Source organism: Ammospiza caudacuta, chromosome Z (genome assembly GCF_027887145.1).
Source record: "Ammospiza caudacuta isolate bAmmCau1 chromosome Z, bAmmCau1.pri, whole genome shotgun sequence".
Classification (NCBI taxonomy): Eukaryota; Metazoa; Chordata; class Aves; order Passeriformes; family Passerellidae; genus Ammospiza; species Ammospiza caudacuta.
Window position 1 is genome coordinate 36,928,492 of NC_080632.1, and position 26,158 is coordinate 36,954,649.

A 26,158-nucleotide genomic window follows, 5' to 3' on the forward strand; every position below is an offset into this window, starting at 1 on the left:
CATCTCAACGTCCCTCCTAAAGTGAGGGGCCCAGAACTGGATACAATACTCCAGGTGAGGCCTCACCAGTGCCGAGTACAGGGGAAGAATGACCTCCCTGCTCCTGCTGGCCACACCGTTCCTGATACTGGCCAGGATGCCATTGGCCTTCTTGGCCACCTGGGCACACTGCTGGCTCATGTCCAGCCGACTGTCAACCAGCACCCCCAGGTCCCTTTCCACCTGAGCACTGTCCAGCCACACCGTCCCCGGCTTGTATCGGTGCAGGGGGTTATTGTGGCCAAAGTGCAGGACTCGGCACTTGGACTTATTGAACTTCATCCCATTAGATTCTGTCCATCCATCCAACCATTCCAAGTCCCTCTGCAAAGCCCTCTGTCCCTCTAACAGATCAACACATACATATACATATACGTATACATATACGTACACATATACATATACATATACGTATACATATGCATATACATATACATATACAATATACCAAATACCATATACCATATACCATATGCCATATACCATATACCACATATACATTTTCTTCCAGGAAATTTCTGCCAAAATTTTCCATCATCAAAAGTTTAGGTATTCTTTCCAGAAAATTTTATCTGAATCTCAATGACAGTCAACATGACTTCACTTTCTGAGGCCAAACAACAGGTTTATGGCATAGGAATCTTTTGTGAGTCTAGCTAAGTAACATATCTAATGAAAGACTGAGAAAATATTTACTAGTACAGTTTTACATGCCAGTTTGCCTAAGAAGGTGAAATAGTACATAAGAGGGGCAGATTTGGAGGGATAAGTTGCACTACAACAAAATTACTTAGCCTTTTTTTCAGTGTCAGCTACCAGTGTGCTTGTACAAGACCTAAGGAACTATAAACTTCTTCCAGGTACTTTTTCTCTTTGAGTTGAAGTATTTCTTAGTCAAAGCATGCAAAGATTTCATGTGTCATCAAGGACTTTAGCTGAGCTTCTGCAAGTTGTCTTATCTGATCCATCTTCTCCCTTTGGCTGAAGACTCAGTAACAATGTTTCTTTTGTAAATCTTTTATTTGCACTATGTGTAACTGCCCCCTCCAGTCCTGAACTTTCCTTTGAAAACTATGGAGGGAACCTGCTCACACAAATCTATAATTCATGGCTGGAGTGTGTTATTTCTGTTTTATATGTTTGGAGGGCTGATTGCAGAAGTACTCAATACTTTGCTGGGAAAAAGAAGTTTATCTTTCAAAGAAAATCAAAATGCATTTGATATCAGTGTAAATGTCATTGTCTTGGAAATATGGAAGACTTTATCTATCTAAAAAAATACCCTGTTTTGAACTGTTATAATTTAGTTGTGAAACCTAAATAAATGAGCTTATTTCAACTAACTTGCCTTGAAATTTTGGTAGCCTAGAAATTTGGTAGATAATACCCTTCTGTCTTTGACTTCAGAAAGGTATTTCAATGTACCAGCAGGGTAATTTCTATAGTTATTTTATGCTATAGTCAACAGATATTAATCTGTACACTTTGGCATAATTAAAAAAAAATTAATGAAAGAAAAGGAAAGAAATGGTTCTGAATAAAGACTGACTTGGAAAAACTCCAAATGAGCATTTGGAATGCTTGCAGCCTTTTTAAGTAAGAAGAGGGTGAACTAACAGATGCATTATTTCTAGTACAAAAGCATTTTAACACCATAAATTTTGTTATTCTTTTATGGTTAAGGTGTCCACTCAAAGAGATGGATGTAGTCTATAGACTGTACTATAGTTACTGTTTTCTGACTTTCAAATCTAAGTATAGAACTCTCTGATGGTCTTTAAAATATTTTCTTCATCTGATTGGAGAACAAACTATTATTTCTTCATTTTTTTTTTATAGTTACCTTTTTCTCCCCCAAGAGCCTTACTCATGGACAAAGACCCCATTTTGTCCTGTACACAGAACAAATAGAGAAAAGAGGACAGGACTATAGGGCATATTTATTGAGGAGACAGCTGTGACACAGTGCTCTGCCCACAGTGCCAGCAGTCATGTCCTACTGAAGAGTTCCTCAATAGTTCGTCACCCTATTCAAGTGTGACGATGATTGTTCTTGACGGCACTTGAGGGTCTTGTCCCCATCTTACCCTTTGTGCCATCTCCATAGATTACCCCTAGCAACAATTTTTGTGCTATTTAAACAGCTTTCTATTACACCACATGATGATACCTCCTTGTTGAAAATTGGCTGTTGCCATTTCTTGAGAATAGTAGTAATGAATATTCAATTTTGCCAGGGTGAGAGCCAGAGTCTGTCCATGGATGTTTGTTTTCCCCCTGCAAAGAGTCAGTGAACATAGTACATTCAAACAAACTGTACAGTGTTTTGGTCACACGTGTGTGCATCTGGCATAAATTGTGTGTAATTTTTCAGTTTGCTTTGATGGGACCACTTTTGTTTCTTGCTTTGTGCCTGATGTTCTTATGGTGAAGTTGTTTTGAAGTGGATCAATACTGTGTTTTCTTGTGCGTCAACCATTGAGGCATCCTGAGTGGGGAGACTTAAAGTAACATACCATTGTTTAGATAACAAAGCTGACAATGGTATGTTACTTAAAGTAACTTAAAGTAACATACCATTGTTTAGATAACAAAGCTGACTGGAAGAATTCTGCTTCAAGCAGGTTCAGGTAAGAGCACCTTTTTTGTATAGTTACAGTTTTGCTTGGTAAACTCCACTGAAGCTATCAGGCTGTCTGGTTAGGTCAGTGAGAGGCTTCCTAGCTCTATCAACATGAAGGCAAGCCAGTTTGCCTGTACAAACATATATTGCCTTAGGTCCTGAAGGGACATCCAGAGAAGTGTGTTTCAAGCCTTTTAGGCTGCTTCTTGCGCTGCACTACTCATGGTCTTGGTCCCTTACATCCACCTCTTAAGATATATTAAGGTATAATTAATCCTTATGTCCAGACCAGCAAATCTGATTTGTCTCTAGTAGCTGAATAGGTGTGATGGAGTGTTCCACTCTATATAGCATCCAAAACTCTTAAATAGAGACATGTTACCAATAAGAAATGCTGTCCACAAGAAAACTGCTTTCTATCTCACTAATAAACAGTGTATAAAATCAGCAGACTTGGGAACAAAATCACTTGTCTTCTGAAAAGTCAGGGCTAACAGGGATTGTAATGCTAGCAATAGCCAAATAACATTCTGCAGTATACTGGCTCTTCCTTTGGAACAAAAAGTAATCCTAAAATTGTGAAATTTTTGGGAAAAACTTGTGGTTGAAGGTGGCTGCTGCAAAGAGTGAAATGTTGATGAGGAAAGGAGAATACATATCCTCATCATAGCATGTTCTGCTGAGAGTTTATGACTTCTGATCCTGATTATTAACAACTGCCCTGTGAGTCTTTTCGATATTTTAGTATGCAGACAATCACTAGCTATGGGTGGTGATTCCAAATGGTTCTAAATTTCTGTAAGTTTTGGTGTCATTGCACAGAACTGAAAACATGTGTTTTTCGTGCTGATTGTTATTTATTTATTTATTGGATTTTTTTTGTTTGTTTGTTTGTTTTTTGTTTTTTTCATAAATTGGATTTTTAAAAAAGCCTCACTGAGTGATTTTTTTACACCTTGTGGTGAAAGAATGTGCTGACTTGGGCAGGGGAAGAGTTAATTTTCTCCACAGTGACTAGTATGGAGCCATAGTTTTGGATTTGTGCCGGAAACAGTGTGTAGATGTTTTTGTGAATACTGACAGCCAAGGCCTTTTCCACTTTTCATATTCCTCGGCTGATGAGAAGACTGGGAATGCCTGGGAAGTTGGGAGGAGACACAGCCAGGACAGCTGACCCCAGCTGCTATCATGCTCAGTATATAAACTGGGGGGAAGAAGCAGGAAGTGGGAGGACATTTGGAGTGATGGTGTTTATTTTTCCAGGTAACCAATATGCACAACAGAGCCCTGCTTTCCTTAGGATGACTGAACATGGGAAATGGCAAATAATTTCTTGTTTTGCTTTGTTTGCATGTGCAGCTTTTGCTTTACCTATTAAACTGTTTTTATCTCAATCCATGACTTTTCTAGCTTTTACCATTCTGATTCTCCTCCCAGTCTTGCTGGTCGGGGAATGAGCAAGAGGCTTTGTGGTGCTCAGTTGCCAGCTGGGGTTAAACCACAAGCATAAAAGTGAGTTTTGAAGCACTCTGTGATTTTATCCTGTTTGGAATGTGTTTTGTTTCATCAGTGACTTTCTCCTGAATTCTGTGTTAAATTCATCATGCCAATCATCCTCTTCATATCTTGCTGTGGTTCAAGCTACTAGAAAGATTGTCTCTTTTCTCTTTATGGTATGACATAAAAGCTACATCCCACTTCATTATTTAAAATATCAGCTGTGTGAGGCAGATAGACTGTTCATGCTGCCAAGAAAATTAATTTGCCCCTCTAGAGCAGTATAAAAGCAAACCTTGATGTCTTCTGAACCAAATACACAGTAACCTCCTTCAACACAGGCTTCCCACTTTTTTGCCAACAAAATAATTTTCGATCTACTAAATAAAGACCAGCTGTTAGTGACATGACTGGCAATATCACACATTTTGCATTGTGCAGGCATAATTCAGGGAGGTACATTGCAATCAGAAACTGGAAGCTATTCCTCTAAACAAATCTATTGAATGCCAGTGATGATAATTATTAGTGATTACTCACCGATTGCAAATGTGTTCTAGATTTAGACATTCTAAAATAGGGACAGCATGGCAGTTCTTCACATGGATATGAAGGTTAAATTTTTTATTTTAACTTCTAACAATAACTCTTTGTTAGGAAAAAGTAGTGTTCAGTAGCTGAAATCTGGTCTGCCTAAGTTTTATAGTGTTTTATATTTACTTCAAAGGCACTTAGTATTTCAAGCTGAAAAAAAAAAATTGAACTCAAGGTGGTGGAGGAGGAAGTGTTGCCCTAAAGCCTGTTAAAATAAAGAATGTCAGATGAAAAACAGTAGAAAAGATTTAGACTAGGTCAAAGGAAAAAGGGAAGTTGTTACAATTCATTTTTACCCTGGAAGCTATGCTGCATGACATTTTTGGAAGACATCAGATCTTTTGTGAGACCAGATGGCACAGCTGGAACCTGAAATGGCAGTCCATGTGAAACATTTGAAAACTGTTTTTAATTCCTGCGGGTTTTGTTGCTGTTGTTGTTGCATTCTTTTCATCTGGAACATGGAGCTCATCTTACTGTGTGATCAGAGCAGCACTGTTGTCAATGAAAGGGAGAGAAGAGGAATGCATAAGAAGGAGGAATGCAGTTTTCAATCACTGTTAGGCTTCAAGGGAAGCTTAATTAGGCAAAGAATTCAAGGAGATCATTCTCTGTGCCCCTCTTTTCACTGATCATGCAGGTAAGCTTTGTAGATGTTACAGAAAATTTTGAACATTAAATAGTGTCTTGAAAAGTTGCTTCTTCATTTTCTTACCAATGGTAATTTGGAGACTTATGTGATGTTTCAATTAATAAGATTTTCTACAACTAATACAATTTAATAACTATCTCTCATTGTTGTGCTAAAAAATATGCATTCTGGTAAATGGACAATTGAGAATTACTGTATATAACTAGACACTGAGATACGCAGTATGAAGAGGAGCATGGTTGCATTTGGCTTGTGCCCTCAAAGAATGACTCTAATTTGGTCATCAAAACACTCCTCTCCCTGGTTGCATTTGTATTGCTGCTTCTGTGGTTCCCAGGATGTCTGCTGTCCACATTCCCTGCAGCAACATGCCCTCTGGACAGCAGCTGGCTGAGCCTGGCTCTCCATCATACAGGATTTCTTAACTGATGGTGCTCTCCACATCCTCCTCTGAGCCATGGACCAACCCAGTCATGCAAGGGAAAGGAACAAATAAACCAACACTTTTTGGTCAATTGCTTCCCTACACTCTCCTGTGTTTTCCATTATGGAAAAAACCAATTTTGTGCTGCAGAAACTTCACAGATGTGAAGTTCTGCAGAAACACGATGGCATCTTATTTTTGTAGCCAGTACAAGTAAATGAATTGCTGTCGTCTCAGCTGTCCTATGTGTTTATGGTGTCCCCATATCAGAAACATTAACTTAAACCACACATTTTAAGTCAAGTTTAACTTAAACACGGGTTTAAGTACTACTGCTGCTCCCTAGGGGATGTTCGGTTATTATTAGCTAGTAAGGCTGCAGCTGTGGTTTGACTGACCCAAGGAAAAACTGTCAGTAGAACAAGAATCTCTGTGGTCTCTGTGGTCTCCTCACCTCCCACAGCTCCCAGTGAGAGGAATATGTAGTTATAGGCCAAGACTAATCTGGAGATAAGCCCATTGACCTTTGGAGCTTGTGCTATCTGTACACAGACCTATTATAGGTAGGTAGTGTATATATATATTCTAGGTAATTATATGGTCTTATGTGGTTATGCAAATACCTGTGACAGTATCAAACCTAATGACACCCTGCTTATGCAAGTCAGTCCTGTTATGCCGTGTTATAATGCTGTGGCAGGAAAGCCTGGGCAGCCAGCACAAGGTCATCCAGTCAGTATGTACCTGGACAGTCAGTAGAACTAGTTACCCAAGCTTCATACTAGTTCTCTGTCTTCTGTCTTGTCCATTCTATCCATCTGCCTTTTCATGTGGCTGCATCCCAGTGCTTCTACCTTGTTTTCCAATATTAATTTCCTTGCACACTGGCTCAAGCAGGAATAAAATCTTGCAAATATTTGAGACATGACATTGCATTTCCTAATCCATCTTTATAAGAAAATTTCAAAACCTAAATCTGCCTTGTTTGCAGCCAGTAAAGAAAACATAATCAGACACACCATTCTTAAGCTTCAGCTTGCTGGATCTATAATTTACTTTAATTCAAAACTGTCTAATCAAGAAGATTTTATTTTAAGGACTACAAATATATACCCTTCTGCTGAGTAATCATTGCTTCAATGGGGAATAAAAAGCCTGCAAATATATGCTTGGCTTCACAGCATGACCTAGTGTGGTTCACAGCCATCTGTGTTTACAGTAAGATATCGCCCACATGCATTAGTCTGTAAATAGTATCAAACCCCAAAGTTTTTATTTTTTTCTCCTTCACTCTTCATATATACTCTCCTCTTCAGTGTGTCTTCATATAGAAGACATAAGTGTCTGCAAAAACACCTTTTTTTTGAGGTCTAGGCAATCTAACAGTTCTCTGAGCTAGTACTTCAAAGATGCCTTTACAATATTAGTAAATAATGAAAGAATTGCTAGTTAATTGTTGTTAGTACTAGGGGAGCATTTATTAGCTGCCCAAAACCCTACCTGGTCCTGTAGCAGTGGTTGCATATTCAGACAGCCGGTGGATATTCAAAACCCAGTCAAAATAGCAATGACAAAACTTCATGAGTTTCCCAAATGTGTGAGGGGTGTTGGGGTGTTGGAACTCCATTTGAGTTTTGGAAACTCTCTATTTCTCCATATCAATTGACTTCAGACTGTCAGCAAACTCTTTCAAATCAGTGCTGGTGCCAGGAACAGCCATAAAATTTATTTTTTAACTCTGTTACATTTCTGCTAGCCTACATTTGTGAATATGATTATGCAAAAGGCCTAAAATACAAGATTTAACCCCACAGATATCATTGGCAAAGAATGGAATTCAGGTCAAGTTAGTACTCAGTATTTTTTATAAGGTATTAAGAGCACAGCCACATTTCAGGTATCATACAGGAACACATTTGTGGAATATGTAAAGCACAGCTATTTTTAACATTTTATGACCTTCAGGACAAGGAAATACTCTTGGGCTTATCCATGTTCATAAAAGACACATTGCCCACATCTAACAAAAGAAAATTGACTCAACCGGGAAGGAAGTTCCATAGTTGTTGAAAAGATGAAGAAATTCCAGCATATTCTTACATCACAGAATTAATGGCCATGTGCAGCTCCTGAAGCAGTCTTGGGCTCGTCCTGCATTACTATTCCCTGCAGAACCACTCCCAGTGAATTGCTGCTGCCATGGAAGAAGACAAGGCATTTGGTGAGAGGGAATCTGAATGCAAAACATCTCCATGACAAGTCTTTGTAAATGCATATTATGCATGATGGCACGGGGAGCAACTCACCGATTGCTGTCAGCCAACTTTTCCCTTTTTTTCATTAAGTCTTTTGTGACCTCCAGGCATTGACTGATCTGATTTGAAAGGTCAAGGTTTTGGACAGCAATGCAGAGTCTGTTGCCTGCTTACCACATGCTTCATTTTTGGCTTCCTTGAACTGATAAGAATAATATAACTGCCTTGCTTAAGCCTTAACTATTTCTTATCCCCCAAGTGTATTGAGAATAAAGCACTATGAATCTAATTAAATATGAGAACTAATTAGGAATTACCTTAAATACATGGTTAAATAAAGCAAATATGCCATCAATCTTGGGCAGATACAAGAGGATGTGATAGATGACCCAGCCAGAATGGGCAAAGGCAGGTCCAGCCTTACCAGTCTGATCTCCTTTTATGACCAGAGGATCTGCCTGGTGGATGAGGGGAAGGCTCTGACTACCATGACTTCAGCAAGGCCTTTGGCACTGTCTCCCACAGCACTCTCCTGGAAAAGCTGGCAGCCCACGGCTTGGACAGGAGCACCCTTCACTGGGTTCAGAACTGGCTGGGTGGCCGGGCCCAGAGAGTGCAGGGGAATGGTGCCACATCCAGCTGGTGGCTGCTCATTGATGGTGTCCCCCAGGGATCAGTACTGGGCTCGGTCTTGTTTAATATGTTTACTGGTGATCTGGATGAGAGGATTGAGTCTGTCATTACCAAATTTGCAAATGACACCAAGCAGGGTTGGAGTATCCATCTGCTGTAGGGTGGGAAGGCTCTGCAGAGGGAGCTGGAGTGGCTGGAGAGATGGGCCAAGACCAGCACCATGACATTCTACAGGGCCAAGTGCTGAGTTCTCCTCTTTGGCCACAACAACCCCAAGGAGTGCCACAGGCTGGGGCAGAGTGACAGGAAAGTGGCTCAGCAGAAAAGGGCCGGAGGGTGATGGTGGCAATGGTTGAACATGAGCCAGCTGTGCCCAGGGGGCCAAGGCCAATGGCATCCTGGCCTGTACCAGCAAGTGTGGCCAGCAGGAGCAGGGCAGGGATTGACCCCCTGTACTCAGCACTGGTGAGGCCACACCTCCAATCCTGTGTTCAGTTCTGGACCTCTCAATTCAAGAAGGACATTGAGGTGCTGGAACATGTCCAGAGAAAGTCAACAAGGCTGGTGAAGAGCACAAGTCCGTGAGGAGTGACTGACAGAACTGGGGTTGTTTAGCCGGAGAGGAAGAGGCTCAGAGGTGACATTATCACTCTCTAACTGCCTGAAAGGAGGCTGTGTCCAGGTGGGGGTCGGTCTCCTCTCACAGGCAACCAGCAGTAGAACAAGAGGACATAGGCTTAACAGGAGAGGTTTTAAGTTGGACGTTAGGAAGAAATTCTTCATAGGAAGGGTGATTAGATATTGGAATGGGCTGCCCAGAGAGATAGTGGAGTCACTGTCCCTGGAGGTCTTTAAGGAAAAACTGGATGTGGCACATGGGGCCATGGTCTAGCTGACATGAGAGTAGGTGTTCAGTGTCAGGTTGGACTCAATGATATCAGAGGTCTTTTCCAATCTAATTGATTGTGGGATTCTGTGGGATTCTGTGATAGACCAACAAACAGTGTAGAGAAAAGGACACATCAAACAAATGTAAGCAAATTACAGTAAAGAAATCTATGATGATTTACAATATTTTAGGTAATATCTTATGTAATGGAGAATGAGAAGTTGTTTATCCTACTGGCCTTCAGCAGTTGGTGAAGTAATTGCCAGCAGTTTCAATAAGTGTGTCTGGATGGGTAGTCCTATAATAACTAACTCACTTTGCATTCATATATCACAGTACTTTGTTAGTGCACCCATATTCTGAGTATGAGTTGACACTTCATGTACTGGAGTTGAAAAGGCCTGCCCTGGCTCAGTCATGTGATGCTGAATTATTTCTCAGAGTGAGGACCCTGGAGAAATATTGAACTGTAAAAATCCAAAAGTAAAATTAGGGCTTTTAAAAGTGGGAAATGAGATTAGATCAGTTCATGAAAAGCTTTGAAGTAGTCTAAACTTTGCCTTCTAAGTGAAATAAAAAGAGAAAATATTTCTTCTTCTTCTTAATAATGATTATGTTCTTCAGTTAAAAATTAATTTTGAAAGCTTTTTCAGCTTATCAACGTAGAAACTAGAAACAGGCAAAATATTATCTAGTCTATTCATGCCTTTCATTCTGCTGCAACACAGAAAACCAAATCTATTCTGTCCTAGCAGAATATCTTCTCATTCAATAAAAGTAGTTTTGTGGTTTTGAATAGAAACAGTAACCACTATGAAAAGTCTGAGCTGTCTCTTTATCAGTATGAGCCTTAATTTTCTTACCAAAAAACTATTCTCTGCATAACTGATAGGAATACAAATCACCTTGTCTCCCAAAGGATCTCATATCTTGCTACAAGAACATAATTTTTTTTTTTTTTTGTCAGAATACCTCTGTGCCCAGCTAGTTTATTGCTCAGATGAAATCTTCTCCTCTTATCTGCCTGTAAACCAAGCTTGGAACGCTGAGAAAATATTCTCTTTAGAGCTTGTATATTACCTGACTACATGCTCTTCAATGTTTGGCATTTTGCTGATGCATGAACATAAAATTTTCTTTAGTTTATATGTGGCCAGTAAATGAAATGCTCATTTGGGAAATGTCTACCCTCTATTTGCTGTTTTGACATCTCCTGGGCTTGTGCCATACAAGCTGAGGACATTAATCAAGCCGGAATTACTTGAGAAAATTTATCTTCATTGCAGACAGAAGCATCCATATGAATTCCATCCATCCATGAGAATTTCTAATGATTTCATGGCTTTTCAAATCAAAGTAAATGCATAATCATAATACACTGATTTCCCTGTCAGTTTCTATGTGTAGCCTGTAGTCAGCATATGGCTAAACCAAGTATTTTCACAAAGAGCATAGGTACAGAAGGGGTTTCTACAAGATTCATGAGCTAATTTATCTCAGAAGCCCAAAATTAGCTATAAAAAGGCTGTAAGTTCGCCAGATGCTTGCTTTTTCTGCATAGTCCTCCACTAGTCCACTTATTCTCAAATCCCTTTGTGAAGTATTTATCTTCATTTCTTTCAGAGAGTCTGCCAAATCAGTGGACAAGTGAGCTCCCACAAAATACTATGTTAACATTTTGCTACAGAATGCATACTTTCAGCCCTAATGGAGGAACAGTGGAAAACTGCTGCACACCAGAGTGGCATGGAAGCATATTAGTTTGGGCACAGCATCATCCTGACATGCCTACTGGGCTCTTGATTAGAGCCAGATCAGATACAACCAACATAAAATTTGGACAAGGCAGGCTTGGATTCATCTATAACTCTATCCATACTCCAAATCTATTAATAAATTCTAACTAATAAAGTAAATAAAAAGATTTAAAGAAATTTGTTGCACAAGTCTTGCATTTTTAGGACTTTTAAATAACAGGTGGTTTGAATGAGCTAATGAAATCGTGAATGCAGTTAAAATTCAAAGTAAACTTAAGAAGCAAAGTACTTGAAACCTACAGTACTTGTATTTAAGTTACTAATAGATACTGTTCACTCTAACAAATATCAGTAAGAGAATACACCAATTCACATTGTTCTTAATATGTGTCCCTTTCTCCATTGGCTAATGTAGAATTCTGAAGCCAGAACACTTATATTTAACCTTCAGGAGCTCTTACTAATACACTAGCCAGATGCTGTTATGTACAGAACAAGGTTTTTGTTCTCAGATGAGACACCTTAGGCTTTTCTCAGCTAAATGTATGTATTTGGCTGCAAAATACTGAGGCAGTTCCTTGCCAAACAGCAGCAAAATCTCTTCACTGAAGACGGACCAGACCTAGCATTACAGTAGGAGCTTCTGAACATGGCAGCCTACATGACAAGAGGAAGGAATCATGTCTGTTTTGTAGGTCTGTGTTTTTTAGAAAAGGCATCTATAATGTGAATAATCTGTCAATCAAGAAGAGTTAAAATACAAGTATTTAAATAAATAAATCAATAAATGTATTTTCCAACAGTGTGAAGGGAAGACCTTTGAATACAATTTAACAACATACTTTCTTAGTGAGAATTCTTTTCCTTTGTAGGAAGAAGAACCTTGATTTGTATATGTGGCATTTTGTATTTTGTCTCAGTGATTTTATTTGGGGGGGGGGGGGGAAGGAAGGGGTTGCTTTCAGGTATTTCCATTCCCTGATGACTTGGACATGTAGCAACCATCTGTTCAGCTAGTTCAATCCTGAACATGTTGTCTGTAGAGCAATGAAAGAACAACAAAATGAATAGACAAAAGATGTGACATATTTTCTGGCAAGTATATATTTGAAAACTTTTGTTATTAAGGCAAAGAACATTTCTGTAAGGTGCATTTACAGCTTTTTCCATTGCTTTTCAAATAGTACAGTATGTGATGAAAAAACACATTGGAAAGGACTCAGCTACATAAGTAATATAATTTCAAAGATGTCACTATCTCCAGTTTTTGCAGGATTTACAGGAAAAAACTGCTCCATTTCTTGAAGCTAATAAAAGTATCAAATGACAAAACACAGTTTAGATTGTTAATAGGACCAAAGGTTTCAAAGGGAAAAAAGAGCAAATTAAAAATTAACCTTGGTGCAGCAAAGCAGGCACATCCTTAAGGGTTTATTTAACAAGATATTCTGCAGGAAGAGGTGTATCACTTACAATATGGCATTCAAACATCAAGCATCATGTTAGTGTCAGGGGTAGTGATGGCACATTAATGTATTTTATTATCTAAACAAATACCATAATGTAGTGTGGCTTTTTATATCTTAAAAAAAGGACAGCTGGATGAGAACAGTCAGAGGTCATTTCTGACCTCTATTAATCTATAATTGTGTGAAAATGCACTTTGACAAGAGGTTGAGAAAAACCCCATCAAAATACTTCCAATGAGATGAAATGTGATCGTGAACAGAAAGAAGCTTAGAGATAAGAGTGGGAGAAATACGGAGAATATCTTGCTGAAATAGCACAAAACTGCTGGAGAGGAGAGGAGAGGAGAGGAGAGGAGAGGAGAGGAGAGGAGAGGAGAGGAGAGGAGAGGAGAGGAGAGGAGAGGAGAGGAGAGGAGAGGAGAGGAGAGGAGAGGAGAGGAGAGGAGAGGAGAGGAGAGGAGAGGAGAGGAGAGGAGAGGAGAGGAGAGGAGAGGAGAGGAGAGGAGAGGAGAGGAGAGGAGAGGAGAGGAGAGGAGAGGAGAGGAGAGGAGAGGAGAGGAGAGGAGAGGAGAGGAGGACTGCAGTGAGATGAGAGGTCACACACCAAGATAACTTTCATCAGGTGCCGGAAAGGAAAGGGTTAATCATCTGGCCCGATGAAAGGAGTTATAGGGGAGGCCTCTTAATCCCTTACTAAAAAATGCTTTTTGTTGGATAAATGAGCAGAAGAGGAGAAAAACAGAAAAGAAAACATACAAAAGCTTGGAAAAGCAAAGAAAATTTATCATTTTTATTTTGGGTGGGGGGAAAGGGAATGTGTTGGAAGGTGCTGGAATGGAATAGAATGAAATAGAATGGAATGTTAGAGAGTGGTAGTGGAGTGGAACAGGACAAGAATGTTGAGAAGAGAATGTTGACCAGTTAGGAGGCGTGTAGGTGATGGGATGACCTGAGCTTTGAAATATAGTGAAATGCCAGGTAGACCTTTGGCTTAGTTGTTTAAAATCACAGAAAACAGAGAGACTTTTAAGTCTTCTAAAATATAATAATGCTTTGGTGTTTTGTTTTGTGGTTTTGTTTGTTTGTTTGTTTGTTTTTGTTTATTAGCATTCTGCATGGCTTATTGATTTCCTCATATATCATCCTGTTGAGTCTGACCTAGTACTCTGAGGTTTTGCTTGGAGGTCTGTACTTACATGGTATATTAGCTGTTCATAAAGTGTGTGTCTAGTGCAATCTTCTTTAACCTTGAGCTTGGCTGTACATTCAGCAGAGGGTGGATCAGATACTCTGTGACTTACACTGTTATGAAAAGCTGTGCATTGGCTGTGGATAAATCCATTTTAAATGGTGTCAGCCTACGAACAGCTTGACCCCACCTGAATGAGGAGAAACGTATGTAAATGTTGTGGGGTATTTTTTGTTTCTAGGGCTAGAAATTTTAAGTAGCCTTTCTTGGTGGCATCTTTCACAGTTCTCCCTTAGGAAGCTTATAAGGGCCTACAGAAAATAATCCAAATATAGTCCACAAGTTAGAGATAGCACCTGCAGAAATGTTGACAGGATCTATTATGCAAACAATGTCTGTATAGATACATTGGTAAAAGAACTAGAGGCTGCCTGAAATCTGTGTGAGTTAATTGCATTATGCTTTCACTGAGGATCACGTTTACAACCTGGCTTAGGTACACAGAAACAAGTCACATGGTAACCAAGGCAAACCTCTGTACCATGTCCAAAGTTCATTGTTGTCCTCACCCTGGCTTTGTGAAAGACGCAGGGCTTCCCTGAACAGAGACTTCCTCGTGTGTCTTTTTCAAGATCCTCTTTGTGCTGAATATTGCCTCTGTAATATTTGCCTCATGCTAGTATGGTGAGTGAAGGCAAATATGTCTGTTTGACAAAAAGAAAAGGCTTTACTTCAACATAGCCACCACTTTTACATATGGAAACAAGAGCTGGGAGTTTGAAACCACTCTGGTTCTCTAAAAGAATTCCTAGCAGATTATGAAAGTCTAGGTATTCAAATAAAATCTCTGCATATTTATATTTGTGAAAGAAATAACACTGAGGTTCTTCACTTCCAAATAAAATTCTTGAGAAGTCTAACAAACAAGATTTAGATGAAGCAGCTTACTGCGGGTAGAACACTTTCACTCCTAAGTGTAACAACTCAGTACTTTAAGCTTTGCTTTATGTCTGTATCTGTAAATCTGCAGAACATGAGTACTTTGGTGTTTTGGAAAGCCAACTTTCTTCCATGTTTTTCATAAAAATTGTATGTTGGTGTGTTGATTCAGGTCCATAGTTCAGCCCTTTTGGGGTTTTGTTGGGGCCCAAGGCCAGACCACGTGTTTTGAGCACACTGACTTACCTTACTCTAGTGCCTTCAATTGTTGCATTTACTTAGCTAGGTGAGCTGCTTTGTGTCTTGCTACACCCTCCTTTCAGCTGGATGTGGGAAAATGGGTGCTGGGACTGAGAGTTATTTTTCCTTCTAGAGCCTAGGGTAAAACTTGTTACAGGATTGGGTAATGTGTGTGTGTATGTGCAGGAATTGAATTTATCTTAGGATCTACCTTAGCCTCCTCATACCACTACACATATGCATCAGTGCACTCTCATGTGTTTTAATTTTAAAGGGATTGCTGCTGTTGCTATAGTAATGGCTGAAACGCTGTTTGTGTCACGGACTAGCTCAGCTTGTGGAAAGAAATAATATTTTCATACTGGTTCCCATCAAGAAGAGGTGTTGCTTCACCTCAATTGGCAAAAAAAGTGCTGGTTAAAAAACCCCTAATTGCCTAGAGTTACCGCACGTCAGTTGTAATCCAAAGGGAAATACACTGTCAGCAATTTTTTGTTCTTGGCTGTTACATCTTGCTTTTCTTTTTTCTTTTTTTTTTTTCTTTTTTTTTTTTTTTTTTTTTACAAAATAGTATCTCTGACAAGTTGCTTCAAATATATATGTCTGTGGTTTGCTTTTTTATTTTTTAGTTTTTTTGCCAGCTTGTAACTCAATGCAGCAGTAAGAAATTTCATTCTCTTGATCTTGAAAGGTGTTCCTCAAATATGGTGATTCTGACTCTCAAAAATATTTCACAAGGTGTTTTTGTGGGTAGAGTCACATACAGTTTGTACTGCTCAGAGTACTCACTGTTCTAATAGGTAGTTTATGAAACAGTACTTCTCAAACTAGGTGGGAGTCAGTTTCTGCCCTGCTTACTTGCCCTAGCTCTATCAGGGAACCTGCTAATTGTTTAATGAGTGTTATTTACAGCTTTGCTGTTTGTTTGAGTCGAAGAGTAGCCCTACTGGAAAGCAGCTGTAGGACTGCCAGGGCAATTTCCTAGGCTTCTTTTACAGAGAGATTATTCTCAAGGATTATTTTCTAGTCCTCAAGAAAACTGTATCAGTACCAAGTGCTTATACTGTGGTGGATTTTGTTTTTCTATATTATCTAATTATAAGAGGCAGAATAGGACTCTTCATCATTGTAAAATCTGTATAATTGCTTAAGCTCAAAACAACAGAAGAAGATATTTCTTTTTCCAAATTGTCCCATGAATTCTTATAATAAGGTAAATTCACAGTGAATAGCTATACTGTGAAAGGATACACCAGAAGAGTTATCAAATGTCCAAACAGTGTTAACACACAGAAGCATACAAGTTATGGCTGTGAAAATGGGGAAAATGTAGGCAGGCTTTTTCTGTGTGGGAATTCTATCTAGATATACCTGACCAAGGAGAGCAGACTCTCAAAGTCTTGCCTTCTCTGTCAGATCACAGCAAAATCCTTTCAACACATCCACTGGAATGTTCCCTGAATACTTTTTGAAAGATTAGTAATCAACTCATAATCTTCTTAGTTGTTGCTGCAAGACACCTATAGTCAAATGGATAGAAACCAGAGCTGGCTGAGAATTGCTGCAGGCTCCTCAGAGGATTTAAACCTATTATTCTTGTTCATATTGCTTCAGAAATGGTGGGTTTGGTTTTGTTTTTACAAATGGAAAACCATAAGAGGAATTTACAAGGAATTTCTTTAATGCTTACATTTCAAGTGAGAAGGGGAGGAATTATTAAATTCAATTAAAGGCAAATGGGGTGTGGTTTTGAGATATCCTTTTTGACTACTTGACTATTACATTATTAAGTTACTTTAGTAAAAGCAAGCACTGTAGAAGCTTCTAAAAGACCAAGCAAAACTCATTAATGGCTCTGCCATTCTCAGGGTTTGTATTCAGACTTCAGTAGCAATTTTCATGCCTTAGCTACCTCAATCAGGCACGATTTGATGCAGTCATCTCCTCCACAATTATTTTAGTACACATCTTTGTTCTGACTGGAGAAAGGCTATTGATATATATCACCCTCAATCTGCCCAAGAGTGTAAGAGTGGGGAAGAGAGAATACAGTAATATAAATGAAACCTATCAAGAGCTAATTTTGACAAAATGATAAACTAGTCCTTGGTCTTGAGTTTGCTGAGTACATTAACTGAACCTCTGACTCATGGAGCTACGACTTCCACACACAGCAACCACCTATGACTTAACACTCTGCACATTAATGAGATTTCCCCAACCTAACTTTAGAAGTGTTGGTGCTATAGTACATTAACAGTTTCTACAAAAACTTAAATCATCGTGTTCATGCTAAGTTTTTATTCTCTGTCGCTAGTACATAACTGCTTAGATGTGTGGCTTCTGCTGAATGGCATAACTAATTCTCATCCAGATCTTATGTATTAGTTGTTATCCTACACATATAATGCATATCCCACAGTATTCTGTTAAGTAATAATAGTGGTTAAAAACTGAGTTTCAAATGGAGATAGTATGCTGCTCTAAGCTAAAGGATACCTCAAAGGGATTGCCTCTGAAGTTGAAAAACAGAAAGAGAATCATGTCTTCAAAAGAGAATGATAACTTGCAGAATAATCTTTGTGAACAGCATAAAAAAGGTTTCAGGTGGAGCTGACATGTGGGCAGACATGACTGTGCTGTGAGTCAAATACAAAGCATGTATGAGCCTGTCTTCTGCTTTTGCATGACTAGTATATTTCATATGCTTCAGTTCAATCCTGGAAAATATTAATATCACTGGAATATCTTCCAACAAGTTGCCAGTAAAGAAACTCATTCAAGTGCAATATGAGAATGGGAGAACAGTGTGTCTGTGGTACCCTAACTGAATTTTGCAGGAAAGGTGAACATATTTATGCTAGGTTTTCCTCCCCTTTTTACTTAGCTGAGCTGAGTAAAAATAGCAGATACAGAAGAGCAGTCTATATAAGATTAGTAGGGACACTTCAGTTGTCAGTTTACATTGAAAGCCTGTACTTCTGCCTGTTCTTAGACTTCAGGACCTATCTAGACTATATTCCCAAATCTTGCAAAAAGCTCTTAAACTGTATCTTCCTCCTGGTTAGCTGAATCTGTTCAGTTCTCTTTCTCTGTTAATCTCTCTCTGGTTCTAATGGAAGCCAGACTAACAAAACTATATGTATTTCTTAACAAGGGCCGTGACAGAGAACCAGTAGGACGTGGGCATCATGCTACTACCTGCCTTTTAGTTGGCATTGACCTCAGCTGGCAGAATACAGAAAAGCGGAAATTGGTATATTTTGAGCAAAGAGCATTATGATACTGTGAACTAAAGACAGGACAAGGTGAGGTGGGGGACTCTAAGAGTTCTCAGAGAACTGTCTGCTTTGTGAACTTTCTTTCCAAGCGATAGCCAGCATGCTGATGAAGCCGCTCTTCCCCAGAGCCTGGCCACGGGGAGCTGAAGGACTCTAAGCGCAAGTTTCTCCCGGACATCCGAGAGTGAGTACCTGTAGGTCACTGACACATCGGAGCGGCAGGGTCTGCACGCAGTGCCACCCGAGGCCCCTCCGCACACGAGCATAGCTCGCGCTGCCCTTCCCTGGAGCGGCGGGCCGGGCGGCGCCGCACACCCCGGCGGAGGCGGCGGGGCCCGGCACAGACCGCCAGTCCGCCACCGCTGGGTCAGGTGTGCTGAACCGGCCCGGCTGCCGCTCAGGTAACCCAGGCACTGGAAAGGACACCGCGGGAACGACTGCGAGAAGCTTTGCGGCACCTCGGTCACTGAAGCCGGTCACGGTGGCGCGAAGCCGCAGCGTGGCTGGAGGTGGGGCTGCAGGACGGGGGAAGGACGGGGGCTTCGGCACGAGTTTGGGACGACGCTCCGCTTGCGCCAACCCGTCCAGCTGCACTCTCCGACCGCTCCTGGGTCCGGCAGCCCCGGGACATCCCATGCCGCCCCAGCCGAGAGGCAGCGCGAGCCGTGTGGCGGGGGCGGACGCCGAGGGCCGGCGGGGCGCGACCGGCGGGGGCGGGCCCTGCCATGCAAACGAGGGGGCGCGGCCGCCGGAGCCGCGGGGCGGCCGGGGCGGGAGGAGGCGGCGAGCGCGGCCCCGGACGGACCGGGCGGGAGCAGCGGCGCCGGGCCAGAGCGGGCCGGATCGAGCGGGGGCGGCCGGGAAGGGCGTGGGGCGGTAGCGCCGCTGGGCTGTGAGCAGTGGACGGTGCGCGGCGGCCGCAGAGATCTCTCGCGGCGGGCAGCGGAGAGGGAACATGGCGAGCGTAGGAAACGGCACGGAGGAGAGCGGTGGCGGCGGCGAGGAGGTAAACGGAGGGCGACTACCGAGGGGCTCCGGGCGTGCGGACAGCGAGCGGCCGTCCCCGCCGGCGCGGCGGCGGCGAGAGAGATGTGGGCAGGGGCTCCTCTGCGCCGGCCGTCCCAGTCGCCCACCTACTCCGCGGTGGGGGCTGATGGGCGGGCGGCCGGACAGGATAGGGGCAGGCCTGACCGCCGGTCTAGGGGCGAGTCCGTCGCCTAGAGTTGGGGAGAGTTGTCCCGGCAGCGGGGCCGCAAGCGGCCCCTTGCCGCATGCCCGTCATTTGCTTTCTTTTCTTCTTCATTTCTCCTTTTGCCCCCCTTTTTTCTTTTTTTTTAAATTTTTTAATTTTGCCTTTAACCCCAGCTCCTGCTCTCCTCCGTGCGAGCGTGCCGCGCGGCCGCTCCGGTGCGCGTCCCTCCCGGCGGGCGGGCGCGGGGCCGAGGGACAGGTGCGCGGCAGCGGCCACCCCCGGCGGGGCGCACCGTGAGGCCGAGCGAGGCCTCGCCGCGGGGGCGTCCCGGAGCGCCCCGTGGGCCTGGGGTCTTACACGAACACTGCCTTGGAAATGCGGCTCGTCACAGCTGTAGTATGCGTAAGATGCGTTTATAATTTCGCCGTTGTTTTATTAAAGGTCCTTCAAACAGCCCAGACAGAAATGCCTCCAGACGATCGCTTGAACTTGAAGATTGTCCTTGTTACACTGTCAGTCTAGAACACCGGTAGCAGGATTCCTTGACAACACCTCTGAGAAACTGGTGATTGGAAAGTGTTCTCCTAGATGAGCTTTGAGAATGGTACTGCCAAACTGAGGCAGTTTTAACTGGAGCGTGCTTTTAAACACAGATACACAGATACACGCAGTCCTGGCAGGCACGTGTGGGAGTACAGACTTGATTTTTGACTGCACAGTCTACAATAGTGTTGCATGCTTCCAGCAGCATCTTCAGGAAGGTTGGCAAGGCAAACCTGCCTAAATTTTGCTGAAGACACTTTATGAATGAGTACTCAATAATACATGCTTTTTCAGTGCGCAGTGTTTGAGGTGTGGTACTATTGAGATGTGGCAAGTAACTAAAGTCTACGTAGGACTTGCTATGCCGTGCAGTTCAGTGGAACTAGCTTGTTCTTCGTTAGGGAATAGGAATGTATGTTAGCCTGTATTTCAGAGCATGCTGTGAAAGTTTCTATTTCCTAAGGTTATATATGGCAGCAGTGAAGAGGATGTGAAATGCTTCAATTTCATTGTATACCAGAGTGAATCACTGCGAAATGATAAAGTCATCTCTGTGAAGCCAAGATGTTTATCCAGTTGGGAGAAAAAAAAGTTATTGACTAGCTCTTGCAGCTCTCTCAGTGAACAAATAGTTGGAATTCACAGCTGTTGAAACAGGTATTCAGCAACTTTGTTGTAGCCCAGCTGTTCTGTATGAACAGTGGGAAAGAATGTACTTCATTGAGTTTGATGTTAAATGCTAATGCTTTTTCAGAGGAAAAGAAACTTCCATGCAAAAGACAAATAAAATGAAAAGGTAGGCATAAAAGACCATGAAAGAGGCGTTATTTGAGCAATACCTTGCAAAAAGTGTAAAGTTTTCTCAGTATAAGCCTAAAAGACCTCATGCTCTTTGCATGTGCCTGATTTGCTTAGTGCTTAATCCTTTGGAGTCTGAAACAGACCTGTAGTGGTAATGCAGAAAATACTTTGGTTTTTCCTGGTCAGATTCCAGAGTTCAGGAGGAGAGGGTACGTGGTTATCTTGGGGATGGTCGCTGCTTTTGTAAAGAAAGTTGTCTAGACCACTGTGGACTGTCTTTGCCTAGTCAGTATAGTCAGTATGTCAGTATATGTTCAGTATAGTCTCTTTACTAATAAGCTTGTTGTGATTTTATGCACATGGTAATTGTTTTTGAGTGTCTTGGCTTTTTTTTTTTTTTGGTGTTTGCAGAGGCTGTGATGCATAGATACAGAGGTAGCAGCACACCTCTATAAGCCTTTTTTTTTATGAACTGCATGCATCTAAATAGTATTGTTTACATAGAGCACAGCAGATGGGAGCTCTGCTTCCTGATTTAAGTGTGCATGCTTACTACTATATAACGTAGCTTTTAGCATAGAATTTTGCTTTGCAGGGACTTGTGAATGCTTCTTCGCCCCTGAAGCTTTGAAGAGGAATATGTTAAACTAAAACTTGAAATTGTTTCCTACTTAACAAGACATAGACCAGCAAGAACTTTTCTTCTAAAGTCCAAGCATAAGGTACCAGGTAGCTGCCTCTTGCTGTAGTCTGTCCCTGAATAAAATTTGTGCTTTTCCTGATGCTTCTTGCAGCTCAAGGAAGTGCCAGATACTGTGGGGGTTTTGTTTGTTTGGAATTTTTTGTTTTTCTTTTTGTTTGTTTGGGGTTTTTTTTGGGTTTTTGTTTTTGTTTTCCTGATTTATGTCTCATTGGCTGCAGCTGTGGCTTTCTGGTGGGAACAGGGAGAAAATGGCATGAATTGTAAATAAATCTTTGGATTTTTTAAAACTAACGTAAGTGTATTAGTCCATTGGTGGTTTTTTGTTTAAAGGAAAAGAAACCTGCCAAGAGGAACCAGAGACCTAAGACTAAGAGGCTGTATCAATGAGATAGTGCTGTGGGTATACCATCTAGGAAAAAAAAAAGCTCTTAAACTCAGTATTTTCATGAGTGCAGTGTTGCTTCTGTGGTGTTGAAGTGTGTTTGTGGTTATTCTCCACTAGGAAGCAGTTTCCTAAATACTATGTGATCAAAGTGTTCACCTGTGCTGTGGCCTATTGTGAACTCAAACCTGATATACCATCAACACTTAAACTGCTACATGACACTGAATTCACCCCTTAAAAGAATTCACAATGGTATTCATTTGGAATGAGTTATATGTACAGATATACTTACTGTTAAGGGCAAAGTAGCATTCCCAGCCACTGGAGAGTCTTCAAGCAAAACTTTAATTCTTCTCCCCATCCACCCTTTTCCCATCCCCCCTCACTGTCTAAAGATTACTTAAAATAGCGGGCCAGATCTGCTTCCCTTTAAGTTTACTCTTTGCTGCCCTGGTTTTTCAAAGTCTTAAAGCCAGCTTAATTGGTTACTTGGGGATTCCCTATCAATGAAAAAAAATTAACCCACAAACCCAATCCAGGTCCTTGTGAATTTGAGGGGTGTGGCTGGACAGAAAGGTTTATGACTGAGAAGCATCTAGATGATAAAAGAATTCCTTGCTTGGCCAAAGGGAGCTGGACTAAGGATTATTTACAGATCTGAAGTTGATTTGGTGCCCTTGCTGTGGTAAACTCTAGGGTTTTGTCCTGACTTTAGTTGGGGTAGAGTTAATTGATGTAATGCTGTGTTTTGGATTCAGTATGAGCATCCTTTGAATAACAGTGATTTCTAGTTGTTGTTAAGTAAGTTGTTAGTGCTTACCCTAAACCAAAAATTTTCATGAGCTGCCAGCAGCTGGGTGCACAAGAAGGTGTGAGGGACCATGTCCAGGACAGGTGGCCTCATACCCTTGAACACCATGCCCAATATATAAACTGGGGGGAGTTTAATGGAAGGGGTCAGTCACTGCCTGGGGACAGTCTGGATATCAATCAGCAAGCAGTGAGAAATTGTATTGTGGATCACTTCTTCCTCTTGGGCTTTATTCTCTTCTCCTTCCCCTTTTCTATACTATTGTTATTATTATTAATTTGACTTTATTTCAGTTATTCAACTGTCTTTATCTCAACCCATGGATTTTACTTTTTCCACCCAATCTTATTCTCATCTCACTGGCCAGAGAGCAAATGAGTGGCTGTGTAATACTTGGTTGTTGACTGGTGTTAAACCAGGACAGTCGTTTTCTTGTGCCAAATAGGAGTTCAGGTAATAACAAATCTGACTAGAACATGTTAGAGAAAATTTTTAAAAGCATTCGTTGTATTAGTGGCATGGGAGGAATACAGAGATGCTACTCCCTGTTGTAAGGAGAAAATTTGTGCGTTCAAAGCTCAGAGGGAGTTGAAGATGGCCAGGACTGTTAGAACAATAAAAAAAGGTTTCGTCCTTTGATACGTCAGTAGCAAAAGGCAGTGCAGAAATAACGTTGGCCCATTACAGGATGATCACTTCACAAACAGGGACATACACAAGGCAGAGATGTTTAATGCTTTCTTTGCCTCTCTTGTCAACACTGAAAATGGGCTAAGCGTGTCCCAGCACCCTGAGCTGGAGGACTATGGCTATGAGAATGAAAAAGTAGCTGGATCCCCAGAAGTCTGTGGGGCTTGATGGAATTCAGCCAAGAGTACTCAAAAGAGCTGGATAATGTCATTCATCATAAGATCTCTTTAAATGAATTTTGAATGGTCTTGGGAATCTGGACAGGTCTCAGTCAATTGCAATCTGGCTAACATTCTCTGAAGAGATGGGACTGCAAATGTGGTCCTGGAAACTACAGGCCTGTCAGCCTCATTTCAGTGACCAGTAAAAGTGTGGAGAAGATTATTCTGGGAATAATCTTCTCTGCAAGCATTCAAATACAATGCAGGTGTCAGTCAGAGCCAGTATGGCTTCATGAACGGAAAGTCCTACTCAGTACCATCAGAGGAAGAGAAGGTCTTTAAATATGTCAAGAAGGTGACAGACTCTAGCTCCATTGATGGGCACTGCAGGTGGAGCAACTCTTACAGGTATCAGTCATTCATATAAACAAGAAGAAATGGACCCACAAGTCAGCTCATGGTAAAGTAGGATGAAGCAGGGCTATCGCAAGAGCAGGAGGAAAAGACAGAAAAGTGACAACAATTCAGTACCTTATCCCTGAGTGAACTGTGGAATATATAAAGAGACTTCACCCATCCTGGAATTTTAGAGTAAGGAAGTAGCTGGGATTTCTTTGCACAAAAGGGGGCATTACCAAGGCAATTAGGAAAAGAATACAAGTTGACAGCTTCTGGAGGATACTCCTGTCAAGTGTGAAGGAGAGAGGTACCCCTTTAAGGGAGATGTTATGTGCCACCCAGGCTAGTGGATCACCATGTCCAGCACCTGAGGGAATCAGCCATGCTAGAGATTATTTATTGTGACCAAAACAATGTGCAGCTACCCACAGATCCAGGTGAAATCCAGTGTGCATGACCGTTAGGGGTGGCAATATGAGTGGAGCACACCATGCACCATTGTTGTGTGCCCATTTATTGGTGATAATGAGACAAAGAGGCAGTGGTGGTGGGCAAAGTGCTTGTCAGCTCTGGCAATACTGAGTCCCTATGGACCAGAAAAAATGGTTGAGAAATGGGAAAAACTGTTCCAGAAGTTCCGGCAACAGAAAAAATGACAGATCCTACTCCCCATCTGTACGGCCCAGTATCTCTGCTGTTAAGAGTAAGTGTTCTTTGCTCAAGTGAGAGGATGTAGAGGGTAGACACTGTGGGTTGCTCTGTGTTTTAGTCTGAGGAATCACAGAGCAGACATGAGAAAGTGGGATGGAAAACCTACCTTGAAGTCTAGAGGCACTGGTAACTTGAGTTGTAGGAAGATACAATCCCAAATGGCTTTTTTACCAGGAAAATTGTTCTTCCAGTCTCCAGTTTACCAGAGTGGAAGATCTTATCTTACTCCTAATTTTTTGCAAAGAAATTCTAATCTTATTTTCTTTATATGAAGTAAGTGGACAGTCCAGTGACCAGGAGTGGAGGGGCCCTGATCCAGCCAGGTGTAGGAGAGGGGCAGTCATGATTATTAGACTCTGTGGATCCGACAACCTGTCAGCATGTCAGACCCATGGGTGTATAAGGCTCTAGCAGTCACCAGTGCAGAGTCAAACTATTAAGAACCCATTTGTACTTCTGGTGTGACAAGGGCATCCCAGTAGCTGACTGTTGGAGGCTGAAGTGAGCTTGATTGGGAATGAGTGGCAGAAGCACCTTACTGTGATGACCCCTGAGGCCCTGTGCATCCTTAACAGAGGCTACCTCAGGAAAGTACATTTCAAGGACCTAAAGGGTACCAGTGGTGCTTTGGTGTCTCTGCCTAGCACCAGCAGAGACCATGATTCTCACCCAGAAGCTGATCAGCAAACTCCAGAGCCAAGGAGTGATCAGCAGGACCCACTCACCCAGTCAAGTCCAAGGGAGAGTGGAACTAAGGGACAGTAGAACTCTTGTGGCCTGACCGAAGTCATGCTAGCTCTGAGTGCTGCTTTACTGGACTTGCTGGGACTTGAATAACAGCTGGACTCAACGGCCACCAAGTGGTGCCACAACTGATATTATTAGCAGATTTTTCTCAATGCCTTTGGCAGCAGTGTGTGGGCCAGAGTTCACTTTCGCTTGGCGAGGTGTCAAGCACACCTGCAACTGACTGCCTTAGAGTTGAAACATAGCCCTGCCAGGGAGATGGGGTGGGGAATGTGAGGTGTGATGGGGTGAAAGAAGATCTATGTGGTATTTAGTTGCTGGCTTAGCTGTAGGTACAAGCCCTGACTTGTATTAAGGACAGCTTGGCCAATTCAGCTAATCTGTGCTTCATCTCTAAACTAAGCTATTAAGGAAAATTTAGGTAATGAAGGTCTTATGATGCATGTTGTACTCTCTTGAACTGCCCAAGCAGGGATAAACACTGTATAGGCTGGCTTTACCAGCCTGGACAGTTTATCTTCAGAGCTAATTTCA

At 41.8% G+C, this 26,158-nt stretch overlaps 1 protein-coding gene across 2 annotated transcripts in view; it reads left to right on the forward strand.

Moving 5' to 3' along the window:
- Positions 1 to 18,472: 18,472 nt before the first annotated feature.
- TTC39B (tetratricopeptide repeat domain 39B) overlaps positions 18,473 to 26,158 on the forward strand; it is a 78,221-nt gene continuing 70,535 nt past the window's right edge. The window contains exon 1 of one of the 2 annotated variants that reach the window (XM_058823352.1): positions 18,473 to 18,665. Coding sequence is in view for 1 of the 2 variants with exons in the window: in XM_058823351.1 (XP_058679334.1) it covers positions 19,437 to 19,487 (51 nt within the window). In the remaining variant the exon portion in view is untranslated. Of the gene's footprint in view, positions 18,666 to 19,314; positions 19,488 to 26,158 lie in introns of those variants that run through there. The other variant, XM_058823351.1, reaches the window with a different exon arrangement.